This window comes from Phyllostomus discolor, chromosome 5, assembly GCF_004126475.2.
Source record: "Phyllostomus discolor isolate MPI-MPIP mPhyDis1 chromosome 5, mPhyDis1.pri.v3, whole genome shotgun sequence".
Taxonomy (NCBI): Eukaryota; Metazoa; Chordata; class Mammalia; order Chiroptera; family Phyllostomidae; genus Phyllostomus; species Phyllostomus discolor.
In genome coordinates, this window is record NC_040907.2 from 127,901,854 (window position 1) to 127,928,163 (window position 26,310).

General features: G+C 37.1%; 2 protein-coding genes across 10 annotated transcripts in view; both read left to right on the forward strand.

Moving 5' to 3' along the window:
* The window catches only part of DNA2 (DNA replication helicase/nuclease 2), a 49,403-nt gene extending 40,160 nt beyond the window's left edge, over positions 1-9,243 (forward strand). For both annotated transcript variants that reach the window (XM_028513499.2, XM_036026872.1), the window contains 7 exons: positions 2,174-2,367; positions 2,457-2,546; positions 2,631-2,835; positions 4,288-4,377; positions 4,980-5,162; positions 7,748-7,894; positions 8,712-9,243. In XM_028513499.2, coding sequence (XP_028369300.2) covers positions 2,174-2,367; positions 2,457-2,546; positions 2,631-2,835; positions 4,288-4,377; positions 4,980-5,162; positions 7,748-7,894; positions 8,712-8,780 — 978 coding nt within the window. In that variant the 3' untranslated portion in view covers positions 8,781-9,243. The remainder of the gene's footprint in view (positions 1-2,173; positions 2,368-2,456; positions 2,547-2,630; positions 2,836-4,287; positions 4,378-4,979; positions 5,163-7,747; positions 7,895-8,711) is intronic.
* Positions 9,244-14,666: 5,423 nt separating this feature from the next.
* RUFY2 (RUN and FYVE domain containing 2) overlaps positions 14,667-26,310 on the forward strand; it is a 44,671-nt gene continuing 33,027 nt past the window's right edge. For 2 of the 8 annotated variants that reach the window (XR_004903407.1, XM_036026877.1), the window contains exons 1-6: positions 15,555-15,959; positions 16,782-16,955; positions 19,463-19,580; positions 23,387-23,488; positions 25,226-25,349; positions 25,552-25,613. Coding sequence is in view for 6 of the 8 variants with exons in the window: in XM_036026877.1 (XP_035882770.1) it covers positions 15,875-15,959; positions 16,782-16,955; positions 19,463-19,580; positions 23,387-23,488; positions 25,226-25,349; positions 25,552-25,613 (665 nt within the window). In the remaining 2 variants the exon portion in view is untranslated. Of the gene's footprint in view, positions 14,898-15,553; positions 15,960-16,160; positions 16,956-19,462; positions 19,581-23,386; positions 23,489-25,225; positions 25,350-25,551; positions 25,614-26,310 lie in introns of those variants that run through there. The other 6 variants (XM_036026873.1, XM_036026874.1, XR_003684604.2 and 3 more) reach the window with 5 other exon arrangements.

Genomic DNA, 26,310 nt, shown 5'->3' on the forward strand with positions numbered 1-26,310 from the left:
CAGTTGCACTTCTTGAAAAAATCCTTTCATTCCTCCATTGAATTGCTTTTGCACCTGTGTTAAAAAAATTTGTGAGCATATTTGAGTGATATAAAAATTCTCAACACTATACTCATAAACTGAATTCAGCAGCATACTAAAAAGTTTATATATGATGAACAAATGGGATAATTCAACAAATGAAAATCAGTATGATACTCCATTTTTTTTACTCTCAACATGCCTTTCATTAAATTTGAAGTGATTTCCTTGTAGTGTTTAGCTAGGACATGTTTTTTTTATCTACTCTGCCAAACTCTACCTTTTACTTGGTATCTTTTTTTTTAAAATAAAAGATTGTATTTATTTATTTTTAGAGAGAGGGGAAGGGAAGGAGAGAGGGAGAGGAACATGACTGTGTGGTTGCCTCTCACATGCCCCCCACATCAGGGACCTGACCCACAACCCAGGCATGTGCCCTGACTGGGAATCAAACTAGCAATCCTTTGGTTTGCAGGCTGGCACTCAATCCACTGAGCCACACCAGCCAGGGCTCTTCTAGTACTTTTTACAGCCCCTTCTCTAGGACTGTGAGGACATGAATGTTAGATCTTTTGTTATGTTCCACAGGTCAGTGATTACATAATTTCTATAATTATTTAAATTAAAACATTTTTAATTACAGTTGACATTCAATATTAGTTTCAGGTGTATGGTATAGTGGTTAGAAATTTATATAACTGATGAAGTGATACCTCCATAAGTCTAGTACCCACCTGATATTATACATTATTACAATATTATTGACTACAACCTATAATCAATCCCCATGACTATTCTGTGACTGCCAATTTGTATCTTAATTCTTTCATCTTTTTCACTGAGCCCTGAAATAATTTCTATTTTTCTGAGTCTCTGTTCACTGATTCTTTCCCTTGCCTCCCAATGTTGAGCCTGTTCTGTGGTCTTTTAAAAATTTGGTTTTTGTACAAGTATTTTCAGTTCTAAAATTTGATTCTTATATCTTTTGTTTCTTTGCTGCAATTTTCTATTTTGTTTAGACTTGTAATGTTTTCATTTGATTCAAATATGTTCATAATTGCTCATTTAAACATTTCTCAGGGCTGCTTTAAAATCTTTGTCACATGGTCCTAATGTCATCTTGGTGTTGGCATCTGTTGATTGTTTTTCTTCATTTAGTTTGAGATTTTCTTGGTTCTGTGCATAATGAGTGATTTTTTTGGATGAAACCTGAGCAATTTTATATAATGTTATTTAAAACTTGTTTTTAGCCCTGGCTGGTGTGGCTCGGTAGATTGAGCTGCTGCTGCGAACCAGAGGGTCACCAGTTCCATTCCCAGTCAGGGCACATGCCTGGGTGGCAGGCCAGGTCCCCAGTAGGGGGTACGTGAGAGGCAACCACACATTGATATTTGTCTCCCTCTCTTTCTCTTCCCCTCTCTATAAAAATGAATAAATAAAATATTACAAAAACACAAACTTTTGTTTTTAGCTGGCTTCCTCTGACACTATTCTGGTAGGACAAGAGGATATGCTACCTCATTACTGCCAGGTGGGAGTTGAAGTCCAGGTTCCACACTCAGCCTTATTGACATGTAAGGTTGGGGGGCTCCTCATTAATGCTGGATGGGGCAGAAGTCCAGGCTCTCCACACAGTCTCCATTGACATTGCAGGTGGGGACATATAACCAGCCAGCGGGAATGGAAATCCTGGTTCCCTGCTTGGCTTTCTCTGGTACTGCCCCAACAGGGTATTGTGGAGCCCTGCTATAACATCTTGCGACAGTTGGGGTCTAGCTTCCTAGTTCGGTCTCTGCTTGCATTGGTAGTGGGTGAGGCCACAGTTTTTTCTGTGGTGTTTGGCTAGAGTAGAGTGGTTACTGTATACAAGTTTTCTGTTTACTAGGCTTCTTATCTGTTCCTTTGGCTTTTGTTGGAGCTGGGTTTGGCCTGCAAACTTGAGAATTGTTAGGGTGTTTGGAAAAATTTTTTTTTTCAATTTGTAGTAAAAATTAAACTTTTTTGCATGTTGTATCTTAGAATTAAATAATATTGGGGAATTCCTGTTATTGGAGATGAAAGTCTTTTTTATATTTTTTAGTTTCAAAAATAGGAAAAAGAAGTTACATTTTTTGGACATACTAAATAACTGGTCTGTTTTCTTTGTCTTTAGCTTATAGTTGCAACAACATGTATGGGAATAAACCATCCAATATTTTCCCGTAAAGTTTTTGATTTTTGTATTGTGGATGAAGCGTCTCAAATTAGCCAACCAGTTTGCCTTGGGCCCCTTTTTTTTTCTCGGAGATTTGTGTTGGTGGGGGATCATCAGCAGCTTCCTCCCCTGGTGCTAAACCGTGAAGCAAGGTAAGCAGACATTGAAGTTTTAACTTTAAATTAGATTCTTTTTAAGGGACAGTTACAGTACACTGATGAGCCTCAATTTATGTTGACAGAGCTCTTGGCATGAGTGAAAGCTTATTCAAGAGGCTGGAACAGAATAAAGATGCTGTTGTACAATTAACTGTGCAGTACAGAATGAACAGGTATTTGTAACGGTGGCAGCTACTAGGGATTTTCGTGTTTGTTTTCATCCACCAAAACTAAAACTATTTTTGTAATTCTCTTAGTAAAATCATGTCCTTAAGTAATAAACTGACATATGAAGGAAAGCTGGAATGTGGATCAGACAAAGTGGCCAATGCAGTGATAAACCTACCTAACTTTAAAGATGTAAAGCTGGAACTAGAATTTTATGCTGATTATTCAGAAAGTCCTTGGCTGATTGGAGCATTTGAACCAAACAATCCTGTTTGTTTTCTTAATACAGACCAGGTAAAGGAAAACAAAACAACTTTTGGGGGGTGGGGCTTTTCTCCTTTTTTCCTATTTAAATTCTGCAGTTTTCAACAGCAAATGCCTCATTAGAGCATAGCAGTAAAAGTAGTATACTTCTTGTACACTTTTGCAACACACACAAAATTTTTTTGTAGATCCATTATCATTGGGAGGAAGTTTTTTTTGAGGATTGACATATCAAAATTGACTTTTAGTAGGAAAGCTAGGAAGTGAACTCAAGAGTATAATTACATTTCCTAGAAAAGAAACTGGCATTAATAGTGTCCAAAGGCTGGGTTTGCAAATGGACACAAGATATGACAAATTTTTGTCCTTTTAGAGATTTTTTTAAAAATAGACGCTATTTTTTCTAGAGTAGTTTTAGGTTCACAGCACAATTGAGCTGAAAGTAAGGAAGTTTCCTGACCCCACTTATACACATAAAAACCTCTTTACAAACTTGGCATTAAACAAAAATCTTCACAAGGACTTTAAATGACTTATTTCTAGGAACTAAGAATAAAGTTTTGACCCTATACTCCTACAGTTTGTTTTACATAGTGCTTCTCAGCATTGATTTAGAAGTCTTTACGTAAGTTCAAATAAAAATAGTGGCCCATTACATGTATGCATATTATTCTGAAATGTATCATTTGTTATTAAGATGGGTGGAGTTAGTTGATTGTTAAAAATGGGGCCTAATTGTGCATACCCTGCTGGAATTTTCATTCTCTTGGATATTGCCCTGAGCATTTCAGGTTCAAGAATTAACACCTAGGGGCAGGCAGATTCTGGGAAATTCATTTAAATAAGCTGATTTCACAGATGACTGCTTTTATAAACCACAGTTTAATTTATTAGTTAATTTACAGTACAATTATTTACCTCACTAATGATTGCTCAGGTTCTTTATTTTTATTACTCAGGTTTTCTCTTTCTTAGCATCAGGATTCCAAATAAGTTCTATTAAAAATAATCAAGGTTAGTTAGGGATATGTAGAGCAAAATAGTCCCTGGGGAATTTTACCATGTGTGTAGAACCCGGGGAACTTTATCTGCTCCATTATTTGTGTAAAAGGCAACAAGAAAATGGAGAGAGCACAGATATTGGAGCCAGATCTAAGTTTTCATTCCTAGTGCCATGATTCATTGTGAGCCCTTGAGCCTTATCTTTTTTGGCCTTCGAGTCCTTAACGTGGGGGATTACAAAGTAAAGCATGTGAAGCCCCATGTGCGGTCGGCTTTCATAGAAATTTTAGTCTGAACTGTGGCATGTTTAAAATGGTTGCCTCTGGATGGCTTTCTGAAAGTGAATAATCTCATTTCAACTTTTAAGATGAAGAAATTTTTCAGCTGTCTCCACAACTGGCAGTACAGTCTCTTACAGCTACCTGTGTGCTCTTAACTTTAGAGATTATTTACAAACAGGATGCTTATTTTTCTATATAGGTTCCAGCACCAGAACAAGTTGAAAAGAGTGGTGTGAGCAATATAACAGAAGCCAAACTCATTGTCTTCCTGACTTTGATTTTTATTAAGGTAATTTAGTATTTTACTTTGAGGGCAAATTAATATTTGCAAAGTAATAGAATGTTAGAACGCAAGGAACTTGAGATGTAGTAGCATTTTACCCTTGTTTATTAAGAGAACTGAAGTCTGATTGTTTCATTTTGAGGAAATTTATCCCAGACATGTAATTTTTTTTATAATGGCATTTTGGGTTTCTTTTTAGGATAACTTGTAACATCAAATAATTCTGATTGTGTCAATATAGTGCTGTTGTCGGTGTGATTGGGGATCAGAAACATCAGTGGGAATTGGATAGCAGAAAGTGAAATGTATATCTTTATGCTTTTTTTGTATGGCAGCAGTGGTCTAGTGGCATGCAAACCTTTACACTGTCATGAACTCCTAAAAATCAGGGGGCAATGTTTGAGGAAATTATTTCAGCTCGGGAAATGTGAATTTTGATTTAGAACAAATTCAATAATTATATTTACTCCTTGTCTTAGGAATATCTATTAGAAACATCAGTTGGGCACATTATGTAGTAAACATTTAATTTAGTGAATTTAGTAAAGCTTAAGTAACAAAAATCAAGCAAGATTTAAAAAATTTTACATTGTGTTTTTTCTGTTTAGGCTGGATGTAATCCCTCTGATATTGGTATTATTGCACCATACAGGCAGCAGTTAAAGATCATCAATGATTTATTGGCACGTTCATCTGTTGGGGTGGTTGAAGTTAATACAGTAGACAAATACCAAGGAAGAGACAAAAGTATCATTCTAGTGTCTTTTGTTAGAAGTAATCAAGATGGAACAGTAAGTTAAGTGTATTTCCTGCTGATTTGTCTGGGACATATTTTTATTCCTCTTTTTTAAAAAAATTGTAAAAACACAGAACATAAAATTTACCAACCTATTTTTAAGTGTATATAGTTCAGTAGTGTTAAGTATATTCACACTGTCATGCAACAGATCTCCATAACTTTTTATTTTGCAAATTGATGCTCTATACCTATGAATAACAACTCCTTAATTCCTTCCCACTCCAGCCTGGCCACCACCACCATTCTGCTCTATGTCTCTATGAAGTTGACTACTCTAGGTACCTTATACAAGTGGAATCTTAGAATGTTTGTCCTTTTGTAAGTGGCTTACTTCACTTAGAATGATGCCCTCAAGGTTCATCCATGTTGTAGCATGTGACAATTTCCTTCCTTTTAAAATCTCAATGATATTCCTTTGCATATATATGCTACTTTTGTTTATTCATTTATCCATCGACATGCATTTGGGTAGCTTCTACCTCTTGGCTATTGCATTTGGGGCATTTTATTTTATTTAAAATTATTTTATTGTTGTCTGCATTTCCCTCCACTGCTCCCCCAACCTCAGCCAAACCCTCCTCCCTCCCTTGTTTCCACCTTCCCTGTTGGTTTTGTCCATGCATCCTTTATAGTAGTTCCTGAAAACCCTTCCCCACATTATCCCCTCCCACCTTCTCTCTGGTTACTGTCAGATTGTTCTTACTTTCAATGTCTCTGGTTATATTTTGCTTGCTTTTTTCTTTTGTTGATTATGTTCCAGTTAAAGGTGAGATCTTATGGTATTTGTCCCTCACCACCTGGCTTATTTCACTTAGCATAATGCTCTCCAGTACCATTGATGCTATCACAAAGGGGAGGAGCTCCTTCTTTCTTTCTGCTGCATAGTATTCCATTGTGTAAATGTACCATAGTTTTTTGATCCACTCACTTACTGATGGGCACTTAGGTTGCTTCCAGCACTTGGCTATTGCAAATTGTGCTGCTATGAACATTGGGGTGCATAGGTTCTTTTGGATTGGTGTTTCAGGGTTCTTAGGGTATTATCCCAGCAGTGGAATTGCTGGGTCAAAAAACAGGTTCATTGTTTTCTGAGGAGCATTTGGGGCATTTTAAATACAAGGCTTTCTCAGATATACTTTTAGATTTATAGATAATTCCAGTTTTTGTTTTCATTTTTACCTCTTCTTGATTTTTTTCATGATTATGTGATACTTTTATATGGTTGTAAAAATGTACATAGTAAAAAGTCTCCCTTCTACCATATTCCTTTTCTACTCAGTTTTTATACTCACAGATAATTACATTTTTCGTTTTTTTAATAACCTTCTAGAATTTCCTAGGCATATACAAGCAGATGAGAATCAGTATTCATAGTTCCCTCCTTTTTACACAAAAGGTGAAAATATATTATTCTGGACTTTTGCTTTGTCACTTAATTAAATAGCTTGGGGATCTTTTTTATGTCAACACATAGAGATTTCATTCTATTCTTACTGTTACATAGTTTTCCATTATACAGGGTCTGGCACAAATAATGCCTCTTTCTTATAACAAAATTTTTTATTACAAAATCATAAGCATGTAATTCTGTAACATATCGCACTGAAGCACACCATATGACATTTTAGGTAAAATGTCCAAATTGAAACTATTAATTATTACACCCATATCATTACCTCACCAACCACACTCCAGCAGCTGTTACACCTGCCGGACCCTGTATGTATGTGTCATGGTGTAATTTAACCACTCCCCTGAGTCTTCTATTTTTATTACTGTAACAAACAATGCTACAGTGAATGGAAGATAGCTTTACTTTTTGTTTTTATTATGTATCTAATAATTTTAGATTACGGCTAGGATATCACACCAAAGATGAAATATTTGAAGTTGATATTGTGGGCAAATGTTTACAAAAGTCAAGATTTTTTAATGTGTTGATGAATCTTTTTTGCTATATGTGTATATATGTATATATATGTGTGTAACTTTTAAAATGGATGTTGAAGTACAACTGTCTCCATTTTCCCCTCACCCCTGCCTCCCACACTCAATCCTAGACTAACCCCTTTGGCTTTGTCCATGAGGCCTTCATATATATATTCCTTGACGACCCTTCCCCTATTTTCCCCCATTATTCCTTTCCTCCTTCCCCTCTGGTTACTGTCAGTTTATTCTTTATTTCAATGTCTCTGGTTATATTTTGTTTGCTTGTTTTTGTTGTTGTTGTTGATTAGTTTCCACTTATAGGTGAGATTATATGGTATTTGTTTTTCACCACCTGACTTATTTCACTTAGTGTAATGCTCTCTAGTTCCATCCATGCTCTCGAGAAGGGTAGGAGCTCCTTCTTTCTGCTGCATAGTATTCCATTGTGTAAACGTACCACAGTTTATTGACCCACTCATTTGCTGATGTGCAGTATATATTTTTAAAAGTGATAAAATAACCTTTCCCTGGTGGTCTATTGGTTAGCATTAAAAGTAATAAAATAGTTCAAGACAAATTGTGTTCTTTGCCAGAACAAACCCAAATATATAAGAAACCTCAAATAATTGAAAATTACATATCTTTCAGCTTGGTGAACTCTTGAAAGACTGGCGACGACTTAATGTTGCTATTACCAGAGCCAAACATAAACTGATTCTCCTGGGATGTGTGTCCTCACTAAACCGCTATCCTCCTTTGGGGAAGCTACTTTGCCATCTAAACTCGGAAAAATTAATATCCTTTTTGTTTTCTATATGGTCACATTTGATTGTGCTATTTTGAGTATTTTATTTATATACTTGCATAAATTAAAAATTCAGTGTGTTTTGTTTTCTGGGGGCATATTTCAAACATCTGATTCTACAAAGAGGAGACAGAAAACAATTCACAGAAAGTAGTTTTAAGCCGAAAGTAGAATAATGAAGGTGATGGAGGATAATGTGTGAAGTGAGAAAGAGGGTGGGGGAGGGACTTGATCTGTTGCCCAGTGAACAGAGTGTATGTTTCCTAGATGCATCTAGAATAACTGGTTCTGTCCTCTGGTTTCTGTCATCCCAATTTATAATCCTCTGTTAAAAATATAGTATAGCCTTGACTGGTGTGGCTCAGTGGGTTGAGCATCAGCCTGCAAACCGAAAGATGGCTAGTTCATTTCTTGGTCAGGGCACATGCCTGGATTGCCGGCCAGGTCCCCAGTGGGGGTTGTGCGAGGGGCAGGCACACATTGATGTTTCTGTCTCTCCTTTCTCCCTCCCTTCCCCTCTCTCTCGGGATAAATAAAATCTTTTTAAGAAATGGAGAATTACTTCTTGCCATAGTATAATTTATTTTAAAAATAGATCTCATCTTTAAAAAAAAATTATATGGAGGTGTTAGGCTAAAATACATAAACCTTATTGCATAAGTACATTATTTTCCATAGAATGCTATACAAATCTTTGTAATTTTTAGCAGTCCTGTAAACCAAATTATGAAATATTAAATAATTATGTCATAAATGTTTTATGTGGTTCCATAGTGTGTTAAATATGTCTTCCTTAATTTATTTTACATCATTGATCTGCCATCAGGAGAACATGAAAGTCTTTGTTATGTATTGGATGATTTTCAAAGAAGGTGAAGCACGGTTTTCCTTTTTCACACTAGCATAGTGATCTTCTCTAACAGTTTCCTTTTATGAGTCATTTGGGCATGCTCTAAAGTCAGCACCTGGTTAGGCTGTGGAGATAACTTTTATCCTAAGGGTATGAAATGATGTAAATGTACTCTGTTCAGAGTTGCAGGTTTGTGTGTATGTGTTTGTATAATCTTGTTAAGCATAATGTTCTATCACCATACAAAATTTAACACTATTTTTCAGTACAGATATACTCAAAACTGAAAAGTCTAAATTTATAGTACTATATATGTGTTTTTATGTGACCTACAAAGAATTTGATAAACGTTTACCAGCTTTTGAGATGGACTTTTGGGGGGATCTGAGGTTTAAACTTTTAAGTTTAAAATTTCAAGATTAACTTGTTTTGTAGATTTTTATCATATTTTATTTGCAATGCAGGTAAAGAAAATTGATTTGTTTTTTTCATTCAAGTACAATCTTATGGTGATGAGAACATGGGTGTGAATTTTTTTTTCAGATTCCTAATCCAAATCTGTTTTGCTGTTTTTCCCTTTTTATTTCTGCTGTCAGATATGCTTTCACTTAAAAACAGCCTTTTTGCCCTGGCCAGTGTGACTCAGTGGATTGAGCATCAGCCTGCAAACTAAAGGGCCACCAGTTTGATTCCCAGTCAGGACACATGCCTGGGCTGTGGGCCAGGTCCCTAGCAGGAAGCACGTGAGAGGCAGCCACACACTGATGTTTCTCTCCCTCTTTCTCCCTTTCCCTTTCTAAAAATAAATAAATAAAAATAAATAAATAAAATCTTTTTTGAAACAAAGTCCTAGCCTTTAAACTATAAGTTGATTATTTCCAACTAATTTCTACTTCCTTCTTGCTCTCCCATTTGTTATTTTTAGTATTCAGTATTGTAGAGTAGATTTTGATATAAAGGAAAATAATTCTTATTCTTCTTTAGAAATTTTGTTGCTGAATCGATAACAAATTAAAAATGTATACCCTATTTTCACCTCTTTATGTTCACATGCTCTTTGTTTCAGGGCATTGCTCAAATTTTTCTCTTTGTATAAAGATGTTTTGTATAACAGAATTAACCTCAAAGTACTTACTTATGTATTTGGGGACCAATTTCAACCTTAGTGTATCCATCTTCTCCATGGGAAGATCTCATTTCTCTCAATTGCTTCTATCTCACATGTTTTTAAAAAAATGATTACTTGAAGTTTTCATTGAATAAATTGTTTTCTACTGTTCTGTTTTACTGTGTCAGTTATTAATACTGAATAATAATTAAATTCAGGGTTGTCCAGCATTGTTTTCTAGTAGTGACAACTGAAATAATTATAATGCTCTAAAGATGAAACCAAGGGGTGTTGACATTACATAACAGGAAGGACTCTAAGATAATTTCGGTTCCTAGGGGTGAGATGAATAAGAAATTTGTTTTGGATTAGTCATTGCTTACCTCTTTACAGGTTTGTATGGCCTGTAAAGTAAAGCCATATGGAAGAAGAATTTGAGGAGGAGTTCTACATTTTCTGTCATTTGTGAATCTGTCTTGGTTACAAGATTCTAGCCACTTATTTGTAAGAGTTAGGATTCATCATCTGTGTATACGTTGCTGTGAATTGGAGTCTTGGGATGAGCTGGAAGTTAAACCCAAACTGGGCACTCAGAAAAGCTATAGTGCAGTCTAAGTATGATATTCATGCTGAGGACTGAGATGGCAGTGGCTACCAAACACTAATGTTACAGGCACTCACTTCGTTCAGTTTTAGATTATAAGCACCATTACCCTAATAAGATCTCGCTTGTAGTGTAAAGCTAAGATTTGATGACAGCGTAGCCATTCCAGTGGCCTCACTCCTGAATCAGTTCAGAGTTCCTGCTAACATCTCCCTCTAGCTGTCTCTGATTCCATCCCTCTCTCTAAAGGCAGGTCTTCCCCAGACCTCCCTGTGTGGTGTAATCCTCTTCTCTGTCCTTGGATAGTGATGGCTTCAACTATCACCTGGGTGGCTGTTTACAAATCTATACCTCACACTATGTCTTTAAGTTTTGCATGTAACTTTTCTAGCTCATACTTCCAGAATCTCCTATGAGCATTTCAGACTCAGTACACATAAAATGTAAATTCCCATCTTCATCTAATGCAGCGATTTTCAACCAGTATGCTGCCGCAGGCACACTGGTGTGCCACAAGAATTTTTAAAACATGCAATGCCTGACCATTTAGTCAGGGGCACTGACCTCTTTCCCATTAGACTGTCAAATAAAAAATGAGAACAGTCAATGCAACAATATCCAGCAATAAGTGAGAATGAATCAAAATTATACTTACTTGTTTTGTCAGATTGGCAAAAAATACAATATGTTTTTTGGTGTACTGCAGAATTTTAGTAATTAGTTTATGGTGTGCCACGAGATGATGAAGACTGGAAATAACTGATGTAGTGCCTCCTTCTCGTGACCCTTATTTTGGTTAACACCACCATCTACCTCACAGTTATCTGAGCTTTAAAGTCTTTGTGTGCCTTTCTTTAAATATTTTTTCTCTGATTTTAGTGAGAATTTCAAGCACTGAAGATTTTGGAAAATTAAATTTTTTTGTAATCTCATCCTTTAATTACAGCTACTGGTACTTTGTCATATGATGATATAGTGTGGTATTTAAGAAATAAAAATTACAACAACCCATAAGAAATACATTTATGTCATGAGTTGGCAGACATGTGCCCATGTGTACATCTGAAGCAATACTTTAACAAAATATTTACCCTTTTTATATGTGATACACCTTAATATTTCCCACTCTATTCCATTAAAAACAGCTGGTTGTAAGCTATTAAACTTATTTTCATGTCCCACTGTTAGGCTGGAACCCGTGGATTATAATAGAGGGTTGGCCAAAAAGTCCATTTAGTTTTTTCTAAAATAAAAGACATTTTTCATTTTTACCAATAACTATTGATTTGGATATTTTGAGCATGTTGGCTATCTCCTGCTGTTGGTTTCTAGTGGGTTGAGGCCATGGATGCTGCTAAACATCTTCCAATGCATGAGACAGCCTCACAGCAATGTCAGTAAACTAAGAAACTTCTCAAACCACTTTTAACACTTCCATCAGTCACAGCACCATCTCCATATATTACACAAATTTTTTTTGCATTTCAGTTGTGTTTTTACCTTTCTTAAAATAATGAAGCATAGTGCACCAAAAATATTACTTATTCCATCTTCAATATTAAAATGGCTGCACAAAGACCAATTTTGATAAATTATTTTTAATGCACACTGGTATGACAGCTGTCACAATGCAGTGGAACAAAATTGTTTCAAATTAAAGACAACTAAACACTGCTAGAGCCATCATATAGAAAAAACTAAACTTTTTGGAAAACCCAACAGAAGTCATTCTCTAATATTTTGTTCATATATTTGTTGTAACTTTAATAGACTGTTCAGTCCAGCAGAGTAATACCTGCTTGAGTGTGGTTGGTAGGGTAATAATATGGGTGTAATAATTGATAGTTTTAATTTGAACATTTCACCAAAAATGTCATAATGGTGTGCTTGAGTGTGATATTGTTATGTTATGGAATTACATGCTTATGATTTTGTAATAAAAGTTTGTAATAAAAAAGGTGTTATTTGTGCTGGATCCTGTATTTTTGCTGTTCCCTATACATGTCTTTTCCTCTTCCCATTCATATCCTCAATCTAGATTTGTCTTTTCCTCCATTATTTATTCAACTTTACCCAATCTGAAAGAGTTTAATAGGTCATCTCCAAAAAGCCTTGTCTGATTTTTTCCCTGACAAAAGAATTATTACCATCTCTATACTTAGACTATGAAATAGTGCTTTACATAGCTTTATTAGCACTTACTGCTTTTTATTTATTTTTTATTTATTTTTAATTATTTATTTATTTATTTTTAGGAAGGGAAGGGAGGGAGATAGAGAAGCATCAATGTGTGGTTGCTGGGGGCCGTGGCTTGCAACCCATGCATGTGCCCTGACTGGGAATCGAACCTGGGACACTTTGGTTCCCAGCCCGCACTCAATCCACTGAGCTACGCCAGCCAGGGCCACTTACTGCTTTTTAAAACAGCAGTAGTAATATGTAGCATGCTTTAAAGTTTGTCAGCAGTTTTCATAGATATTCTCAGCTGTATTAAACCCTGCAGAGTACCTAGCATAGATATTCTCTATTAGTATATAGCCCTGGGCAGGTCACCTGAATTGCTAGAATTCAGGTGTTTTGATTAGTAATTCAGCAATTTTCCTAGTCAGTATGTGTTCCCCATTTGGTGGTGTACACATTTTCCAAGTGTGCAGCAGTCTTAACAGTTGTCATTGTAAGCAAATCACATTTTAGGCTATCTGGGTGTATGACTGGAAGCTTGTGGCATGATGTGACAAGCTGGTCTACCTGGACTCAGTGGAGAGCTTTGCTGGTTGAAAAGACTGCTTCTAGTTATTAGGATAGGCCCATCCAATTCCACTCAGGTCACCGATGACCCTTAGGTGACTGAGGCTCAATCCTGGGAGGTATGAATCACAATGGATTCAGGGGATGAAGTCTGCATCTTTTATGGGTATTGCTTTGGCATATAAAAAATTTTTACATTGATTTACTTCAGCTTACATTTTATGAGCTTTAAAAATTTAAAAATTTTCAAAAACACACTAAAATAGTACAATGAACTCCTGTATTTACCCATCACCCATATTCAATAGATTTTGCTGCAGTTTTCAACACCCTTGATTTTTTAAAAATCTGAGATGTTATAAAGCAAATTCTAGACATTTAGTTCCATCCCTATACGTCAGTGTGTGATGAGCTTTTAAAAATAGTATTTTTGTTACATAATATTTGAAAGCATTTTTAAAAACCTAGATTCTTAGCTTTAGTAGATCAAGGACTCAACAGATTAATATTCTACTGAACCCTATTAAGGGTAGTTAAACATAACACACTAAATTCTAATTCTGTTCAACACGAGGGGGCTAGAATATCCAGCAAATGTTTATTTTAAGAATATGCCCTCAAAGGGAGAAATGGCTTTTCGCTTTAAATAAACTGGGATTTTTGCTGAATTAAATTTCTTTTTTACATGTTATCTATAGAGTCCATGGGGCGGGGGGAGCAGTGTAGGAAGTCTTTTCCCTTGTTCTCACTGCTTTATAAAATAAATATACATTTAATTTTACTCACTTTTCTAAATGCACTTAGAATTCCTCTTTGAACCATGAACAAGATGCTCCATTTTCAAGAAATACCTCGATCTGTTTCTAGAAACTGCTGATCTAACTAGGTAATAGCTCTCTTTTCCCAAACTGATGTAACTTAAACTGTGTCATTTGACCATGAGGGTTTTTTGCTTCCTGAAATGAAAAAAACACTAGCTTTATGTTGACACTAGTTTCTTTGATTAGTAAAATCCTTCCCCAGTGCATTTTTATCACTTAATTTTTTCAATTATAGTTGATATTCAATATTACATTAGTTTCAGGCCTATGGCATAGTGATTAGACGTTTGTATAGTTTACGGAGTGATCCTTCTGTTACCAGTGTATTTAATGGTTTGAACGTCATGATTTGGGCTGTATAGTTTCAGTAGATTCTTGCTGTTAATCGCTTCAGATTTTCTAAATTCTTTCATTTCCTACTAGTGTGTGAAGATGAAAGGGAAGAGGTCAGGCGCATTAGATGAAAACCTGGCGGACGGGCGGATGAAAACGTTTGCACGTGGCTCACACCCGCTAGGACAGGCCTTCTGAGCGCGGTGGCGTCGAAGTCCCGAGGGTGAGAGGACCAGGTCTTCGGACCAGGGTCCCGCCCTCCGGCTCTGCAGAGCCCCGGTCTCCTTCCGGTCCGGTTGGACTGCGACAGGTTTAGCGGAGGCAGGTTTCTCCCCTGCCGGCCGTAGGCTCCGCGGCCCCCGCCCCACTGGCAGCGCTGCGGCACTCCCGGGCGCCCTCCCGCCGCCGGGAGCGCTGTGGGCCGCAGAGGGTCTGGTCGCTGACGCCCTGGCGGCCGCCGCGCGTCTGAAGGGAGCTGCTGGCGCGGCCCAGGCAGTCCCCGCCCGAGACCGCACCGCAGCCGCCATGGGTAAGGGAGCCGGCCGAGAGCGGAGTCTGAGCCCTGCGTCCAGGGCCGAAGGCCGCGGGCGGACGAGGAGTACTCCCGGTGGAGGGCGCCGAAGGCTCCGGGTCGGAACTGGGGCGGAACCCGGCCTGGACTAGGCCTGGGCAGCTAGGGACTCAGGGTCGCGCGGGGTCACCATGGCAACGCGCGGCCGCCCCTGTTCCATCCAGCCCCAGCTCTGGGGCCTAGGAGTCGTGGGGTGTCAGTCCGCCTACTCTAGCTAGCGAGGACAGGGTCGGCCGCGGTGTCGGTCCCTGGTCGGGGGAACGGTCGGGGCGGGCGATGACAGCTCAGGTTTGTGGGTGGCAGAGGGAAGACGGGTCTCAGGTTTAGGCCTGGGACCATGACACCAAGGGCGGGGGAGGGGCAGCGATGCAGCGTAGGACCCCGGGTGAGCCCTCCGCGAGGGTCCCGCGGGCGTCCCGAGACTTTTAGACAGTCTTACTCGAGGGAGATAGGTGGGCAGGGAAGGGGCTCTAGGGCCGGGCAAATGCCGGGGCTGACCCTTAGCTTTGCTTCGGGGCCGGGAGCCCGGACGCCTCCGGCGGGGCGCGGCCGAGTGTAAAGGCTCTGCGCGAAGCTGCTGGCCCCCAGGCCGGCCCTGCCAATGCACCCTTTGTCCAATTGTCGCATCGTGCATTACAGGTTGTGATGGGAACTGTTAAGAAAAATGGGGAATTTCCATAGATTATGAAACATTAAATGGTTTCGCCCCCGAAAAAAAGAGGGAGTCATAGCACTGTGCGTATTTGAAGCAGTGACGTGTGTGGAGATTTTCCACCTGCTGGCCAGGTCACAGCACTTGTGGCTGTTTGCATTTTTGGCCTGACTATATGAGATTAGAACTAGAATACTAGATCATTGGGAACTCTGGACTTTTTGTTCAGTGAAGGAAAAACGGACACTTGGTTTATTCCGGGGTAGTAAACTTGTCAGAGCTCATGAAACGCTTTACTAAGTGCTTCATTATTCTGCATTTCATTTTGTCATCTGTGTTTGCTGAAAATATTCCTGCCACTCAAAACGGTAATGAGAATATGGGGAAGCGTCTGAATTTCTAAGTAAACGGAGAATAAAATTCGTGGGAAAGAAAAAATATTTTTTTGTGAATTGAAAATATCAATTGAAATAAATTTTTAAATGTATCTGTTAACCTGTTACTCTACTGAATCAGTTGTGTGGAAGGAAGGGCAGGGAACCTTAATGTGAAACTGGATCCGGTTTTTTATTTCCTCTTGGAAAGTAAAGGACTCACGCAACATAGAACAACAGTTATGATGAAAACACAAGATAATTAAAATGAGTGAAAATTGAATGGCTTCCTCTGTGTTCTCTTGTCAGTGTGTTTTTATGTATTTGTCATGATAGTTATGAGTAATACTGGAATCTTAGAATTTTAAGTATCTTTTATTTTATTACCAGTTTATTCTGAAATTTTTTTGCTTGGAATTCATCCTTGGATGGTTCCTGCTATCCACATCTTTTGTGTGAGACGCTTAAACATGTTGCATATTAGTCCAAACTTACGTCTACAGAAAGGCATTTAAAAAACCTCATACACCCTGAAGGGGTATCATAAAAGTAAAATAAATACCAGGGAATAGCCACATTGCAGGATCTTGAAAATAATTTATAAATGTTGGCTGGAGTGGGCATGATAGAGTTCTATAGTTTGTGTGACAGAGACATAAAGTGAAGTTAACTAGGGGTGTAGGTTAGTTAGGAAGACAAATTTGTTGACCAAGGAAAAACAAGCCACTGTTGGTTTTATAGGGGAAGGAAAGAGTTTGTATATTTTTCACTGTCATGTCTTGCAAATGATCTTGGACTCCTTTCTTGTGCTTTCAGCTACAAAAGACCCCACAGCTGTAGAGCGAGCAAACTTGTTAAACATGGCTAAACTGAGCATCAAAGGACTCATTGAATCTGCTCTAAGCTTTGGCCGCACTTTGGATTCTGACTATCCCCCCTTGCAGCAGTTCTTTGTTGTTATGGAACATTGTCTGAAACACGGTCTTAAAGGTATCATGAGACTTAAAAAAAATTAGAATCAATCTCTCTCCCATCTTAAACATCCTTGAAAATATGTTATTTTTTGTTTGTTTTGAGGCCATAATTATTACTTTACATTTAAAAATACTTGGGTTGGTTTTGGGAGAAAATATCCTACTGCTTTGTTTTGAAATGGGTGGTCTTAGAAAATGATTACTTGTTAGTATCTGGTTAAAAAGCATATTTAACTTAAAACTTTTTCAACATACTCTGAATTGGTTTCCATTTTGTAGGACATTTATAGAGATATTAAAAATGTCAAGTTTGGTGATTCTGATATGAACTCTTTTTATTAGTCTAAGCCCTATTGAACAAATACATTAACATAATTGATTATTGAAATATAAACTTCCTTAGCACATGGGAACATATCTAGAAAAATTGTCTTCTAAATTGGGTTATTATAGAAATGTGAGTACTCCCTGAAAACAATATTACTAGTGAATATTGTGTTCTTCTATACAGTTCATGTTGAATTATCTTATGTGTAAAATGTATTATAGTACTTAACATTTATTACATAATAACTGTTCTTTTACTTATAATTGTTGGACAGTTTTGGTCTCTAATTCATATGATCAACAGCTGTGTAGACAGCTAGCTATGTGAGTGAAGTTGTTTACTAAGGCATTTATTATAAAGCAAAAGAAACGTGGTTTCTTGCACTAGGAGCCTGAATAGGCTGGGAGGGCTTAGAGATTCTGACTATGATGCATGAGAGTGTGGGTAAATGTAAAAAGCAGAAGAAGAGATTTATCTAAACATGGTTTTAATAAAATGTACTTCATACTGAGAAGGAGTCTTAGCACCAAAATTTGAGAAATTCTATGTGATGTTATTGACGTACTCATTTGTTTTTTTAAATTTTATTCATTTATTTTTATTGGGATATAATTGACATATAATATTATATTAATTTCAGGTATACAACACAATGATTTGATGTTTGTATATATTGTGAAATTATCACAAGTCTGGTTAACATCCATCACCACACATAATTACAAGTTCTTTTTTTCTTATCATGAAAACTTTAAAGATTTACTTTCTTTTTTAAAATAAAAAATTAAAAAACATCCTCATCCAAGAATATGTGTATTGATTTTTAGAGAAAGAGAAAGAGGAGGAGAGAGAGGGAGAGAAACATCAGTTGGTTGCCTCTCGTATATGCTTTGTCGAGATACTGAACCGCAACCTAGGCATGTCCCTGGTGACCTTTTGCTTTGCAGGATGACCAAACCAACTAAGCCACACCAGTCAGGGCTTGCCTAACTCTCTCTTTTTTGAAGATTTTATTTATTTATTTTTAGAGATTGGGGAAGGGAGGATGAAAGGGAAACATCAATGTGTGGTTGCTCTCCCTCACCCTATATTGGGGACCTGGCCTGCAACTCAGGCATGTGCCTTGACTGGGAATCAAACCACTGACCCTTTGGTTCACAGGCTGGCACTCAATCCACTGAGCCATACCAGCCAGGCTAGGACTTGCTTTTTGAAAATTTCCTTTTCATTTAAAAAAAAACTAACAGTAAGATAGATTTTTAGTTTTTCCCAACTTGCTGAAATGCAGTTTACCAAAAGATGGCCAAAATAATTAAATTTTAAACTTTTCTGATTTTATTTTCTTTTACTTCACAAAATATCATGAGCCATCTCCTAATAGTCTTAGGCTTATTTTGATGAAACATTATAAATCTACTTGTGCTGTTTGATTTTTTCCTCCAAGGAAAAATTGCCTCCCTTCATGGTCGTCCTTGGGTGGTGCACATGATAGGCACAGTGCATCTGCAGGAGAGCTGTTCAGTCTTAAGAAAGAAATGGATAGTGATTTTATGGTTTTGTATTACCCAAATCTCAGAGGAAAAAAAAGGAAAAAGGAAAGCCTCATTTTTTCATGTTTGAAACTAATGTAACTAGCCCTGGCCTGTGTGGCTTAGTTGGTTGGAATATCATCCTGTAACCAAGGATTACAGGTTCAATTCCCAGAACAGGTCTGTCTGAGAGGCAACCAATTCATGTTTCTCTCTTGCACGGATGCTTCTGTCTCTCTCTTCCTCTCTCTGTAAAAGCAATGGAAAAAAAATGTCCTTCGGTAAGGATTTAAAAAAAAAAAGTAATATATTTATTTGTCTTTGCTTTATTTAATAAACTGATAAAGATCAGCTTTCTAGGGCCCTCAACCTTTCTATTTTGGTACTGGTAAAGAATGGGCCCAGTTGTTTTTTTTTTACTATAATTATCTGCCTACATATTTCTGATGTGGAAGAATGGCCAAGGTACGTATTTCTGATAAGGAAAAATATCAGGATCCTGATTAACAGGCTCTTGATCAATAGGACTCTGCAGTGTGATAAAAGATGTAAGGTCTCTGAATAATTGTATGTTGTTAGAAATGTTGAAATTAAATATTTAAACAGAAGTTACTGTAGTTATATACATATGCTGAAGTCATATGCATTATATTTTCTTTTTTTCAGTAAGAAAATCATTTTTGAGTTACAACAAAACTATCTGGGGTCCTTTGGAACTAGTGGAGAAGCTGTACCCAGAAGCAGAGGAAATAGGGGCTAGTGTCCGGGACTTACCTGGTCTTAAGTAAGTCATATTGTTACTTGTTCATCTGTAACCACAGAAGTATATTCACTGTTCCTTAAAAGTACTTCATATTCTAATTCATCTTTTCTCAGCCTTAAGTAGCCTTCTTCCATTGTCTCCTAATATAATTCTGTTCATTCTTCATGGTTCAGCTCAAATTTCTTGATTTTTCCTAGCCCCTTCAGTAATAAGTAACTGCTTTTTCTTTTTATGTTCTTATCACTATAGTCATTTTTTTATTATATCACTTACTTCAATTCTTGCATTGTATTGCAGGAAATTGCAAGTTCTTTTAAAACAGAATGTATCAATTATGCATTTCTGTTTCCTGAGTGTTAAGATGTTTTGCAATAGTAGGCAGTCAGCGACAATTTGTTGGAGACTAAATTCAGGCAAAGGCTCAGGAGATTTGAGTTCTCAGATGAGCCATCTATATCGCATAGGACATGTGCAAATGACTTTCTTCCTTTGAAAATTGGGACCTATAGTATCACCTCCCTGTTTCACTATGCAAATATTTATGAAATGTCCTAAAAGCTGAATAGTTTAGCTAATAACTCATAAATGTTGAAAATTTTTTGCAGGTAGAAAGTGTTGTTAAGGCTAAGGTCTTACACTCTTTAGGGTATGATTAAGATGTTAGAGCTCTCTTAGTTTATCTTAATTCTTGTGAATGAGATAATTTTTTTATGCTTAGTATTTTCTGTCAGATCATCAGTTTGCTTTCTTTCAGTCAGGTTTATAATTTAGAGATTTTATGTTATGGGGAATATGGTAGTGTTTTCTGGTTATCACAACATCTAAATGTTTGTAAGTTGTACTTAATTGAGTGATAAAAGTAAGCTATTATTTATTAAGCACTGTATTGGTAATAAGATCATTATTTTACATGGATTATCTCATAAGATTTGGTTTTATTTTAATAGGAAAATACATGTTGATATTGTTTTTTTAAAATATGTATTTATTTTTTAGAGAGGAAAAAGAGGGAGAAAGAGCGGGAGTGAAACATCAGTGTGTGGTTGCCTCTCAAGGGCTCCCTACTGGGGACTTGGCCTACAACCCAGGCATGTGCCCTGACTGGGAATGGAACCAGTGACCATTTGGTTCACAGGCCGGCACTTAGTTCACTGAACAATGCCGGCCAGGGCTCATATTGTTTTTAAAAAGCCAAATTCTACAAAAGTAAAAAATGTTTTCTGAAGAATAGTAGTCATTAAAATGCTAAGCCATAAGAACCTCAAGCTGTTAGAAGTGAAGGTTAAGTTTCCTCCCGTACTACCTGCTTAAATGTTCTGTGAATAAGAAAATATAGACTTCCGGCTAAGATGGAGGGGTAGGTAGACACACTGTGCCTCCTTGCACAACCAAAAGGACAACAGATTTAAAAACAAAAAACAACTAGAACTGCCAGAAAATCAAACTACATGGACATCTGACAACCAAGGAGTTAAAGAACCATTAATCCAGACTGGTAGGAGGGGTGGAGATGGGAAGCTGGGCAGAGAGGACTCATAGCAAGGTGGTAGCTGGAGGACCGGGTGGTCCTACATTCACGTGCAGATAAACTGGGAGAAACAACTGGGGAGTGTGATAAACTGCACAACCTAGGGTTCCAGTATGGGGAAATAAAACCTCAAAGCCTCTGACTAAAAAACCTGTGAGGGTTGAGGCAGAAGGAGAAACTCCCAGCCTCACAGGAGAGTTAGTTGGAGAGACCCACAGGGTCCTAGAATGTACACAAACCCACCCACCAGGGAATCAGCACCAGAATGGCCCAAATTTGATTATGGGTAGTGGGGGAAGTGACTGAAAACACAGCAGAGAGCAGAGCAAGCACCATTGTTCCCTCTCAGACCCTCCCCCCAACATACAGCATCACAACCCAGCAACTGGGTTGACCTGCCCTGGTGAATACCTAATGTTCCACCCCTTACTAGGTAGCAGGCTCGCTGAGACAAAGAAAATGGCCCAAATGAAAGAACAGATCAAAGCTCCAGAAAAAATACAACTAAGTGTTGAAGAGATAGACAACCTATCAGATACACAGTTCAAAACACTGGTAATCAGGATGCTCATGGAATTGATTGAATATAGTTGCAAGTTAGAGGAAAAAAATGAAGGTTATAAAAAGTAAAATAAACGAAAATGTATAGGGAACCAACAGTGACAGGAAGGAAACTGGGACTCAAAGAACAGTTTGGAGCAGAAGGAAGAAATATTCAACCAGAACAGAATGAAGAAACAAGAATTCAAAAAGTAAGGAAAGGCTTAGGAACCTCCAGGACATCTTTAAACATTTCAACATCCAAATCATAGGAGTGCCAGAAGGAGAAGAGGAAGAGCAATAAGTGGGGAACTTATTTGAACAAATAATGAAGGAGAACTTCCCCAATCTGGCAAAGGAAATAGACTTCCAGGAAATTCAGGAAGCTCAGAGAGTTCCAAAGAAGCTGGACTCAAGGAAACACACCAAGGCACATCATAAGTACATTGGCCAAGATTAAGGATAAGGCGAGAATCTTAGAAGCAGCAAGAGAAAAGGAGACAGTTACCTACAAAGGAGTGCCCATAAGACTGTCAGCTGATTTCTCAAAATAAATCTTACAGGCAAGAAGGGGCTGGAAAGAACTATTCCAAGTCATGAAAGGCAAGTACCTACATCCAAGATTACTCTAACCAGCAAAGCCATCATTTAGAATGGAAGGGCAGATAAAGTGCTTCCGAGATAAGGTCAAGTTAAAGGAGTTCATCATCATCTAGTCCTTATTATATGAAATGTTAAAGGGATTTGTCTAAGAAAAAGATAAAAAATATGAACAATAAAATGACAACAAACTCACAGCTATTAACCAAACCTAAAAATAACAAAAAACAAAACCAAATGAAGCAAACAACTAGAACAGGAACAGAATCACAGAAATGGGATCACACTGACAGTTATCAGCGGGGGAGTGGGTAGGGGATAGAGGGGGAAAAGGTACAGAAAATAAGTAGCATAAATGGTAGGTAGAAAACAGACAAGGGGAGGTTAAGAATAGTATAGGAAATGTAGAAGCCAAAGAACTTACATGTACAACTACCCATGGGCGTGAACTAAAGTGGGGGAATGTGGGTGGGGGGTGATGTGCAGGGTGGAGGGGAGAAAGGGGGGGAAATGGATAACTGTAATAGTATAATCAATAAAATATATTTTAAAAAAGAAAATATAAAATGTATAAATGATATAAATGATATTTTTCTCTTTAATCAATCATACATATTCTCTAAAACTTTTATTTTTACTAAATGATAGAAAAGTGTGAGATTTAATATTTAAGGGTAATTGGATAAAGGAAACATTTGAAAAAAAAGCAAGCAGCCTGATAATTTTTCTTTGATTAGTTACCAGGTTGGTACCTTCTTAGCTTTGCTGTGATCTTTTTACAGTTGGATATGATGTCAGTTATTTTTTATGGCATTATACTGCTCTATTGATGCATTTTGCATATTCATTTTTAGAAGGCTAAGCCCATTCTGACTAAATGCTGCTTGTAGAAATATTCTCACTTTTTAGAAAGTCATTTGTTCCAATGCTTAAAATGGTACCTAGATGTCCTACAGAGGCAAGTTTACCTTAGGACTTAAATAGTTCACAGGGATTGGTTTGCATGCTTGAAGAGCTGGCTTAGAACTAGAGAAACTAAGACAAAACCGTGATGAATTGCTTTTTTTCCTTATTAAAGTGTACCTCAACAGAGATAGAACAGGTAGTCCATTATCTTTGGGCTGGGGCTGTTTTCTTACCAATTGGTTTTACTTTTTAGGACCCCTCTGGGTCGTGCAAGGGCATGGCTTCGATTAGCCCTCATGCAAAAAAAAATGGCTGATTATCTTCGTTGCTTAATAATTCAAAGGGATCTCTTGAGGTTAGTACCCTTAAATTGTATTCATTTTCATTTTTTATTTCATTTATATTCTGCCTTCCAAAAAAGATTGAAGATGTAGTAAAAAATGATTCGTTAAATACAATAAGATGGCATGAAATAAAAGAAGGAGCAAAATGAGTGAGAAAATCATTGTGGGGGACATACATTGATTAGGAAATAACCTAAAAACTGAATATTGCAAGCTTTTTATCAGCTGATAAGGGGGAAATTTATATTTCTAAGTTTCATTTTTTAAAGTGTAGGGTACATTTTTTTTCTAAATTACAGTTCTATGAATAAAAATGTATAGTGGAATTTGGGGCTTTAGTTCAAGAGCCCTCTTTATTTTATTTATTTATTTTTAAAGATTTTATTTGTTTCTAGAGAGAGGGGAAGGAAGGGAGAAAGAGAGGGAGAAAAACATCAATGTGTGGTTGCAGCTTGCACATCTCTAACTGGGGACCTGGCCTGCAACCCAGACATGTGCCCTGACTGGTAATTGAACTGGTGACTCTTTGGTTTACAGGCTGGTGCTCAATCCACTGAGCCACACCAGCCAGAGCTCAAGAGGTCTCTTTTTAGATCTTGAATGTTCAAACTACTGCTTTGACTGTATTGTAAACCGTCAGTTTAAATTGGAGGCAAAATGGTTAAGACAGACTGTCAAAGCAAGGTAATCAGTTTTCAAAGGAAGTGGGCCCATGGTAGCCCCTTAATTCACTCTTGTTCTTTTAGAGTGCATGTCTGATGTTCTGGAGAATTTAGTTGTTTTGGGTTTACTTGTGACTGTAGTTGTACATCTTGGTTTTCCCATATTTTAAATGAGAATGACCATAGTTTAAGCACCTGCAATTTCTCAATAATATTCTGAAGGTTAATTGAGTGATTAAATACTATACATGTGACTTCTTTTTTCTTTTAAGATTTTATTTATTTATTTTTAGAGAGGGAAGGGAGGGAGAAAGAGAGAGAGAGAGAAACATCGATGTGCGGTTGTTGGGGGCCATGGCCTGCAACCCAGGCATGTGCCCTGACTGGGAATCGAACCTGCGATGCTTTGGTTTGCAGCCGGCACTCAATCCACTGAGCTACGCCAGCCAGGGCTTACATGTGACTTCTTGAGGAAGGCATGAGACAGTGATAATTAGTTCTTTTGCTATAAATTGTCAAGTATTTTTAAATTGTCCAGTTTCTTTCATGAGTCTCTTATTTGAACTGTTTTTTTAGAATATAGATATCTATATCTTTTATTGGTTTTCTATTAGTAACACTTGTAGTACACATATCAAATGCTCTGACTTGAACATGGGCTTTGAAATATGTCAAATGTTCATTTAGTTACCTTAGTCTTTATTTCAAGGGTCTTAATAAATCCTAGAATTGAAAATTCAACTCTAATTAAAGTGTTGTAATCAGATCAGCAGCAGTCACTGTATCTTCTGAGAGTCACAAACATTCTAGCCCTCAGTGATGCCTCTTTTTCTTCTGATCTATCTTTGCTTCTCCTCCTTAGCATTCAAAATTTCTTTTTCAACTTTATCTCTTTTGATCTCTTTCTTTTACATTTTCTGTATAAACATGTAAATTTCAAAAATTTTAAGTTCACATATAGAAAGGCTAATTTGAAGATACCTAATATTTATTGGTTTTATGTTTGTAATAAGGTACTGAGATTACAAAATTTAGTTTTTGAAATAAATTTTTGATTCAATGTTGTTATTATTTTAATTTTCACAGTGAATTCTATGAGTATCATGCACTAATGATGGAAGAAGAAGGAGCAGTAATTGTTGGGCTACTGGTTGGCCTGAATGTGATAGATGCTAATCTGTGTGTAAAGGGAGAGGATTTAGACTCACAAGTAAGTGAAAGTGATGAGTACCAAGTGCAGAGTGTTTTCAGTTTGCAATGTTCGTCTTTGATCCAGATACTACTATTACTTTAAGTTGTAAACAGTGAGGTTAAACAGTAAAGAAAAAATAAGAATAAAATTCAGTTGCATGTTAAATGTACTTCAGATATTTCTCCCCTTTAAATAGAAATAACTTTATTTATAAATTCAGGTTGGAGTGATTGATTTTTCCATGTATTTAAAGAATGAAGATGATATTGGAAATAAAGAAAGGTATGATTTTCATAAGTTATTTCACATGTATTTTTTTATGCAGGTCTTTACAAATCAGTATGAGGTTCGTCTGTTTACAGTGTGTTTTTTATTGCCATTATTTGTGTGTAGTTCCTGCTTTATTTAGTTTTCACTTCCATATACAAACTTTAAAAAGCAAAGACCACTTGGAAAGACACCTTAGTCTGATGCATGACTTTGGTTATACTGGTAGTTCCTATAACCCCTTTTATAATTTTTTTTCATCCTCATCCAAGGACACATTTTCATTGATCTTAGAGAGAAAGGAATAGAGAGAGGAACATTGATGTGAAAGAGAAACATTGATTGGTTGTGTCCTGCATGTGACTGGGGATCAAATCTGTAACCTAGGCATGTGCCTTGATTGGGAATCAAATCTGCAACCATCTAGTACACGGGATGATGATCCAACCGAGTCACCCCACTGGGGTCTGAAACCCATTTTAGTAGTATGCTGTGTTTTGTGATAAAAGGGATGAAAGCTTATTGTTCACAAGCTTACATGCACTAGTTTATTTCAAGATCTAATTATGTTTAAATTTAAATTATACTTACACCAACTGCTAAAAATAAAGGATAATTGTATAATGTGATAGAGCTGCTAATTATTGCTACAATGGCAATCATATCACAATATAAATATATCGAGCTAACATGTGGTATGCCTTAAATTTAC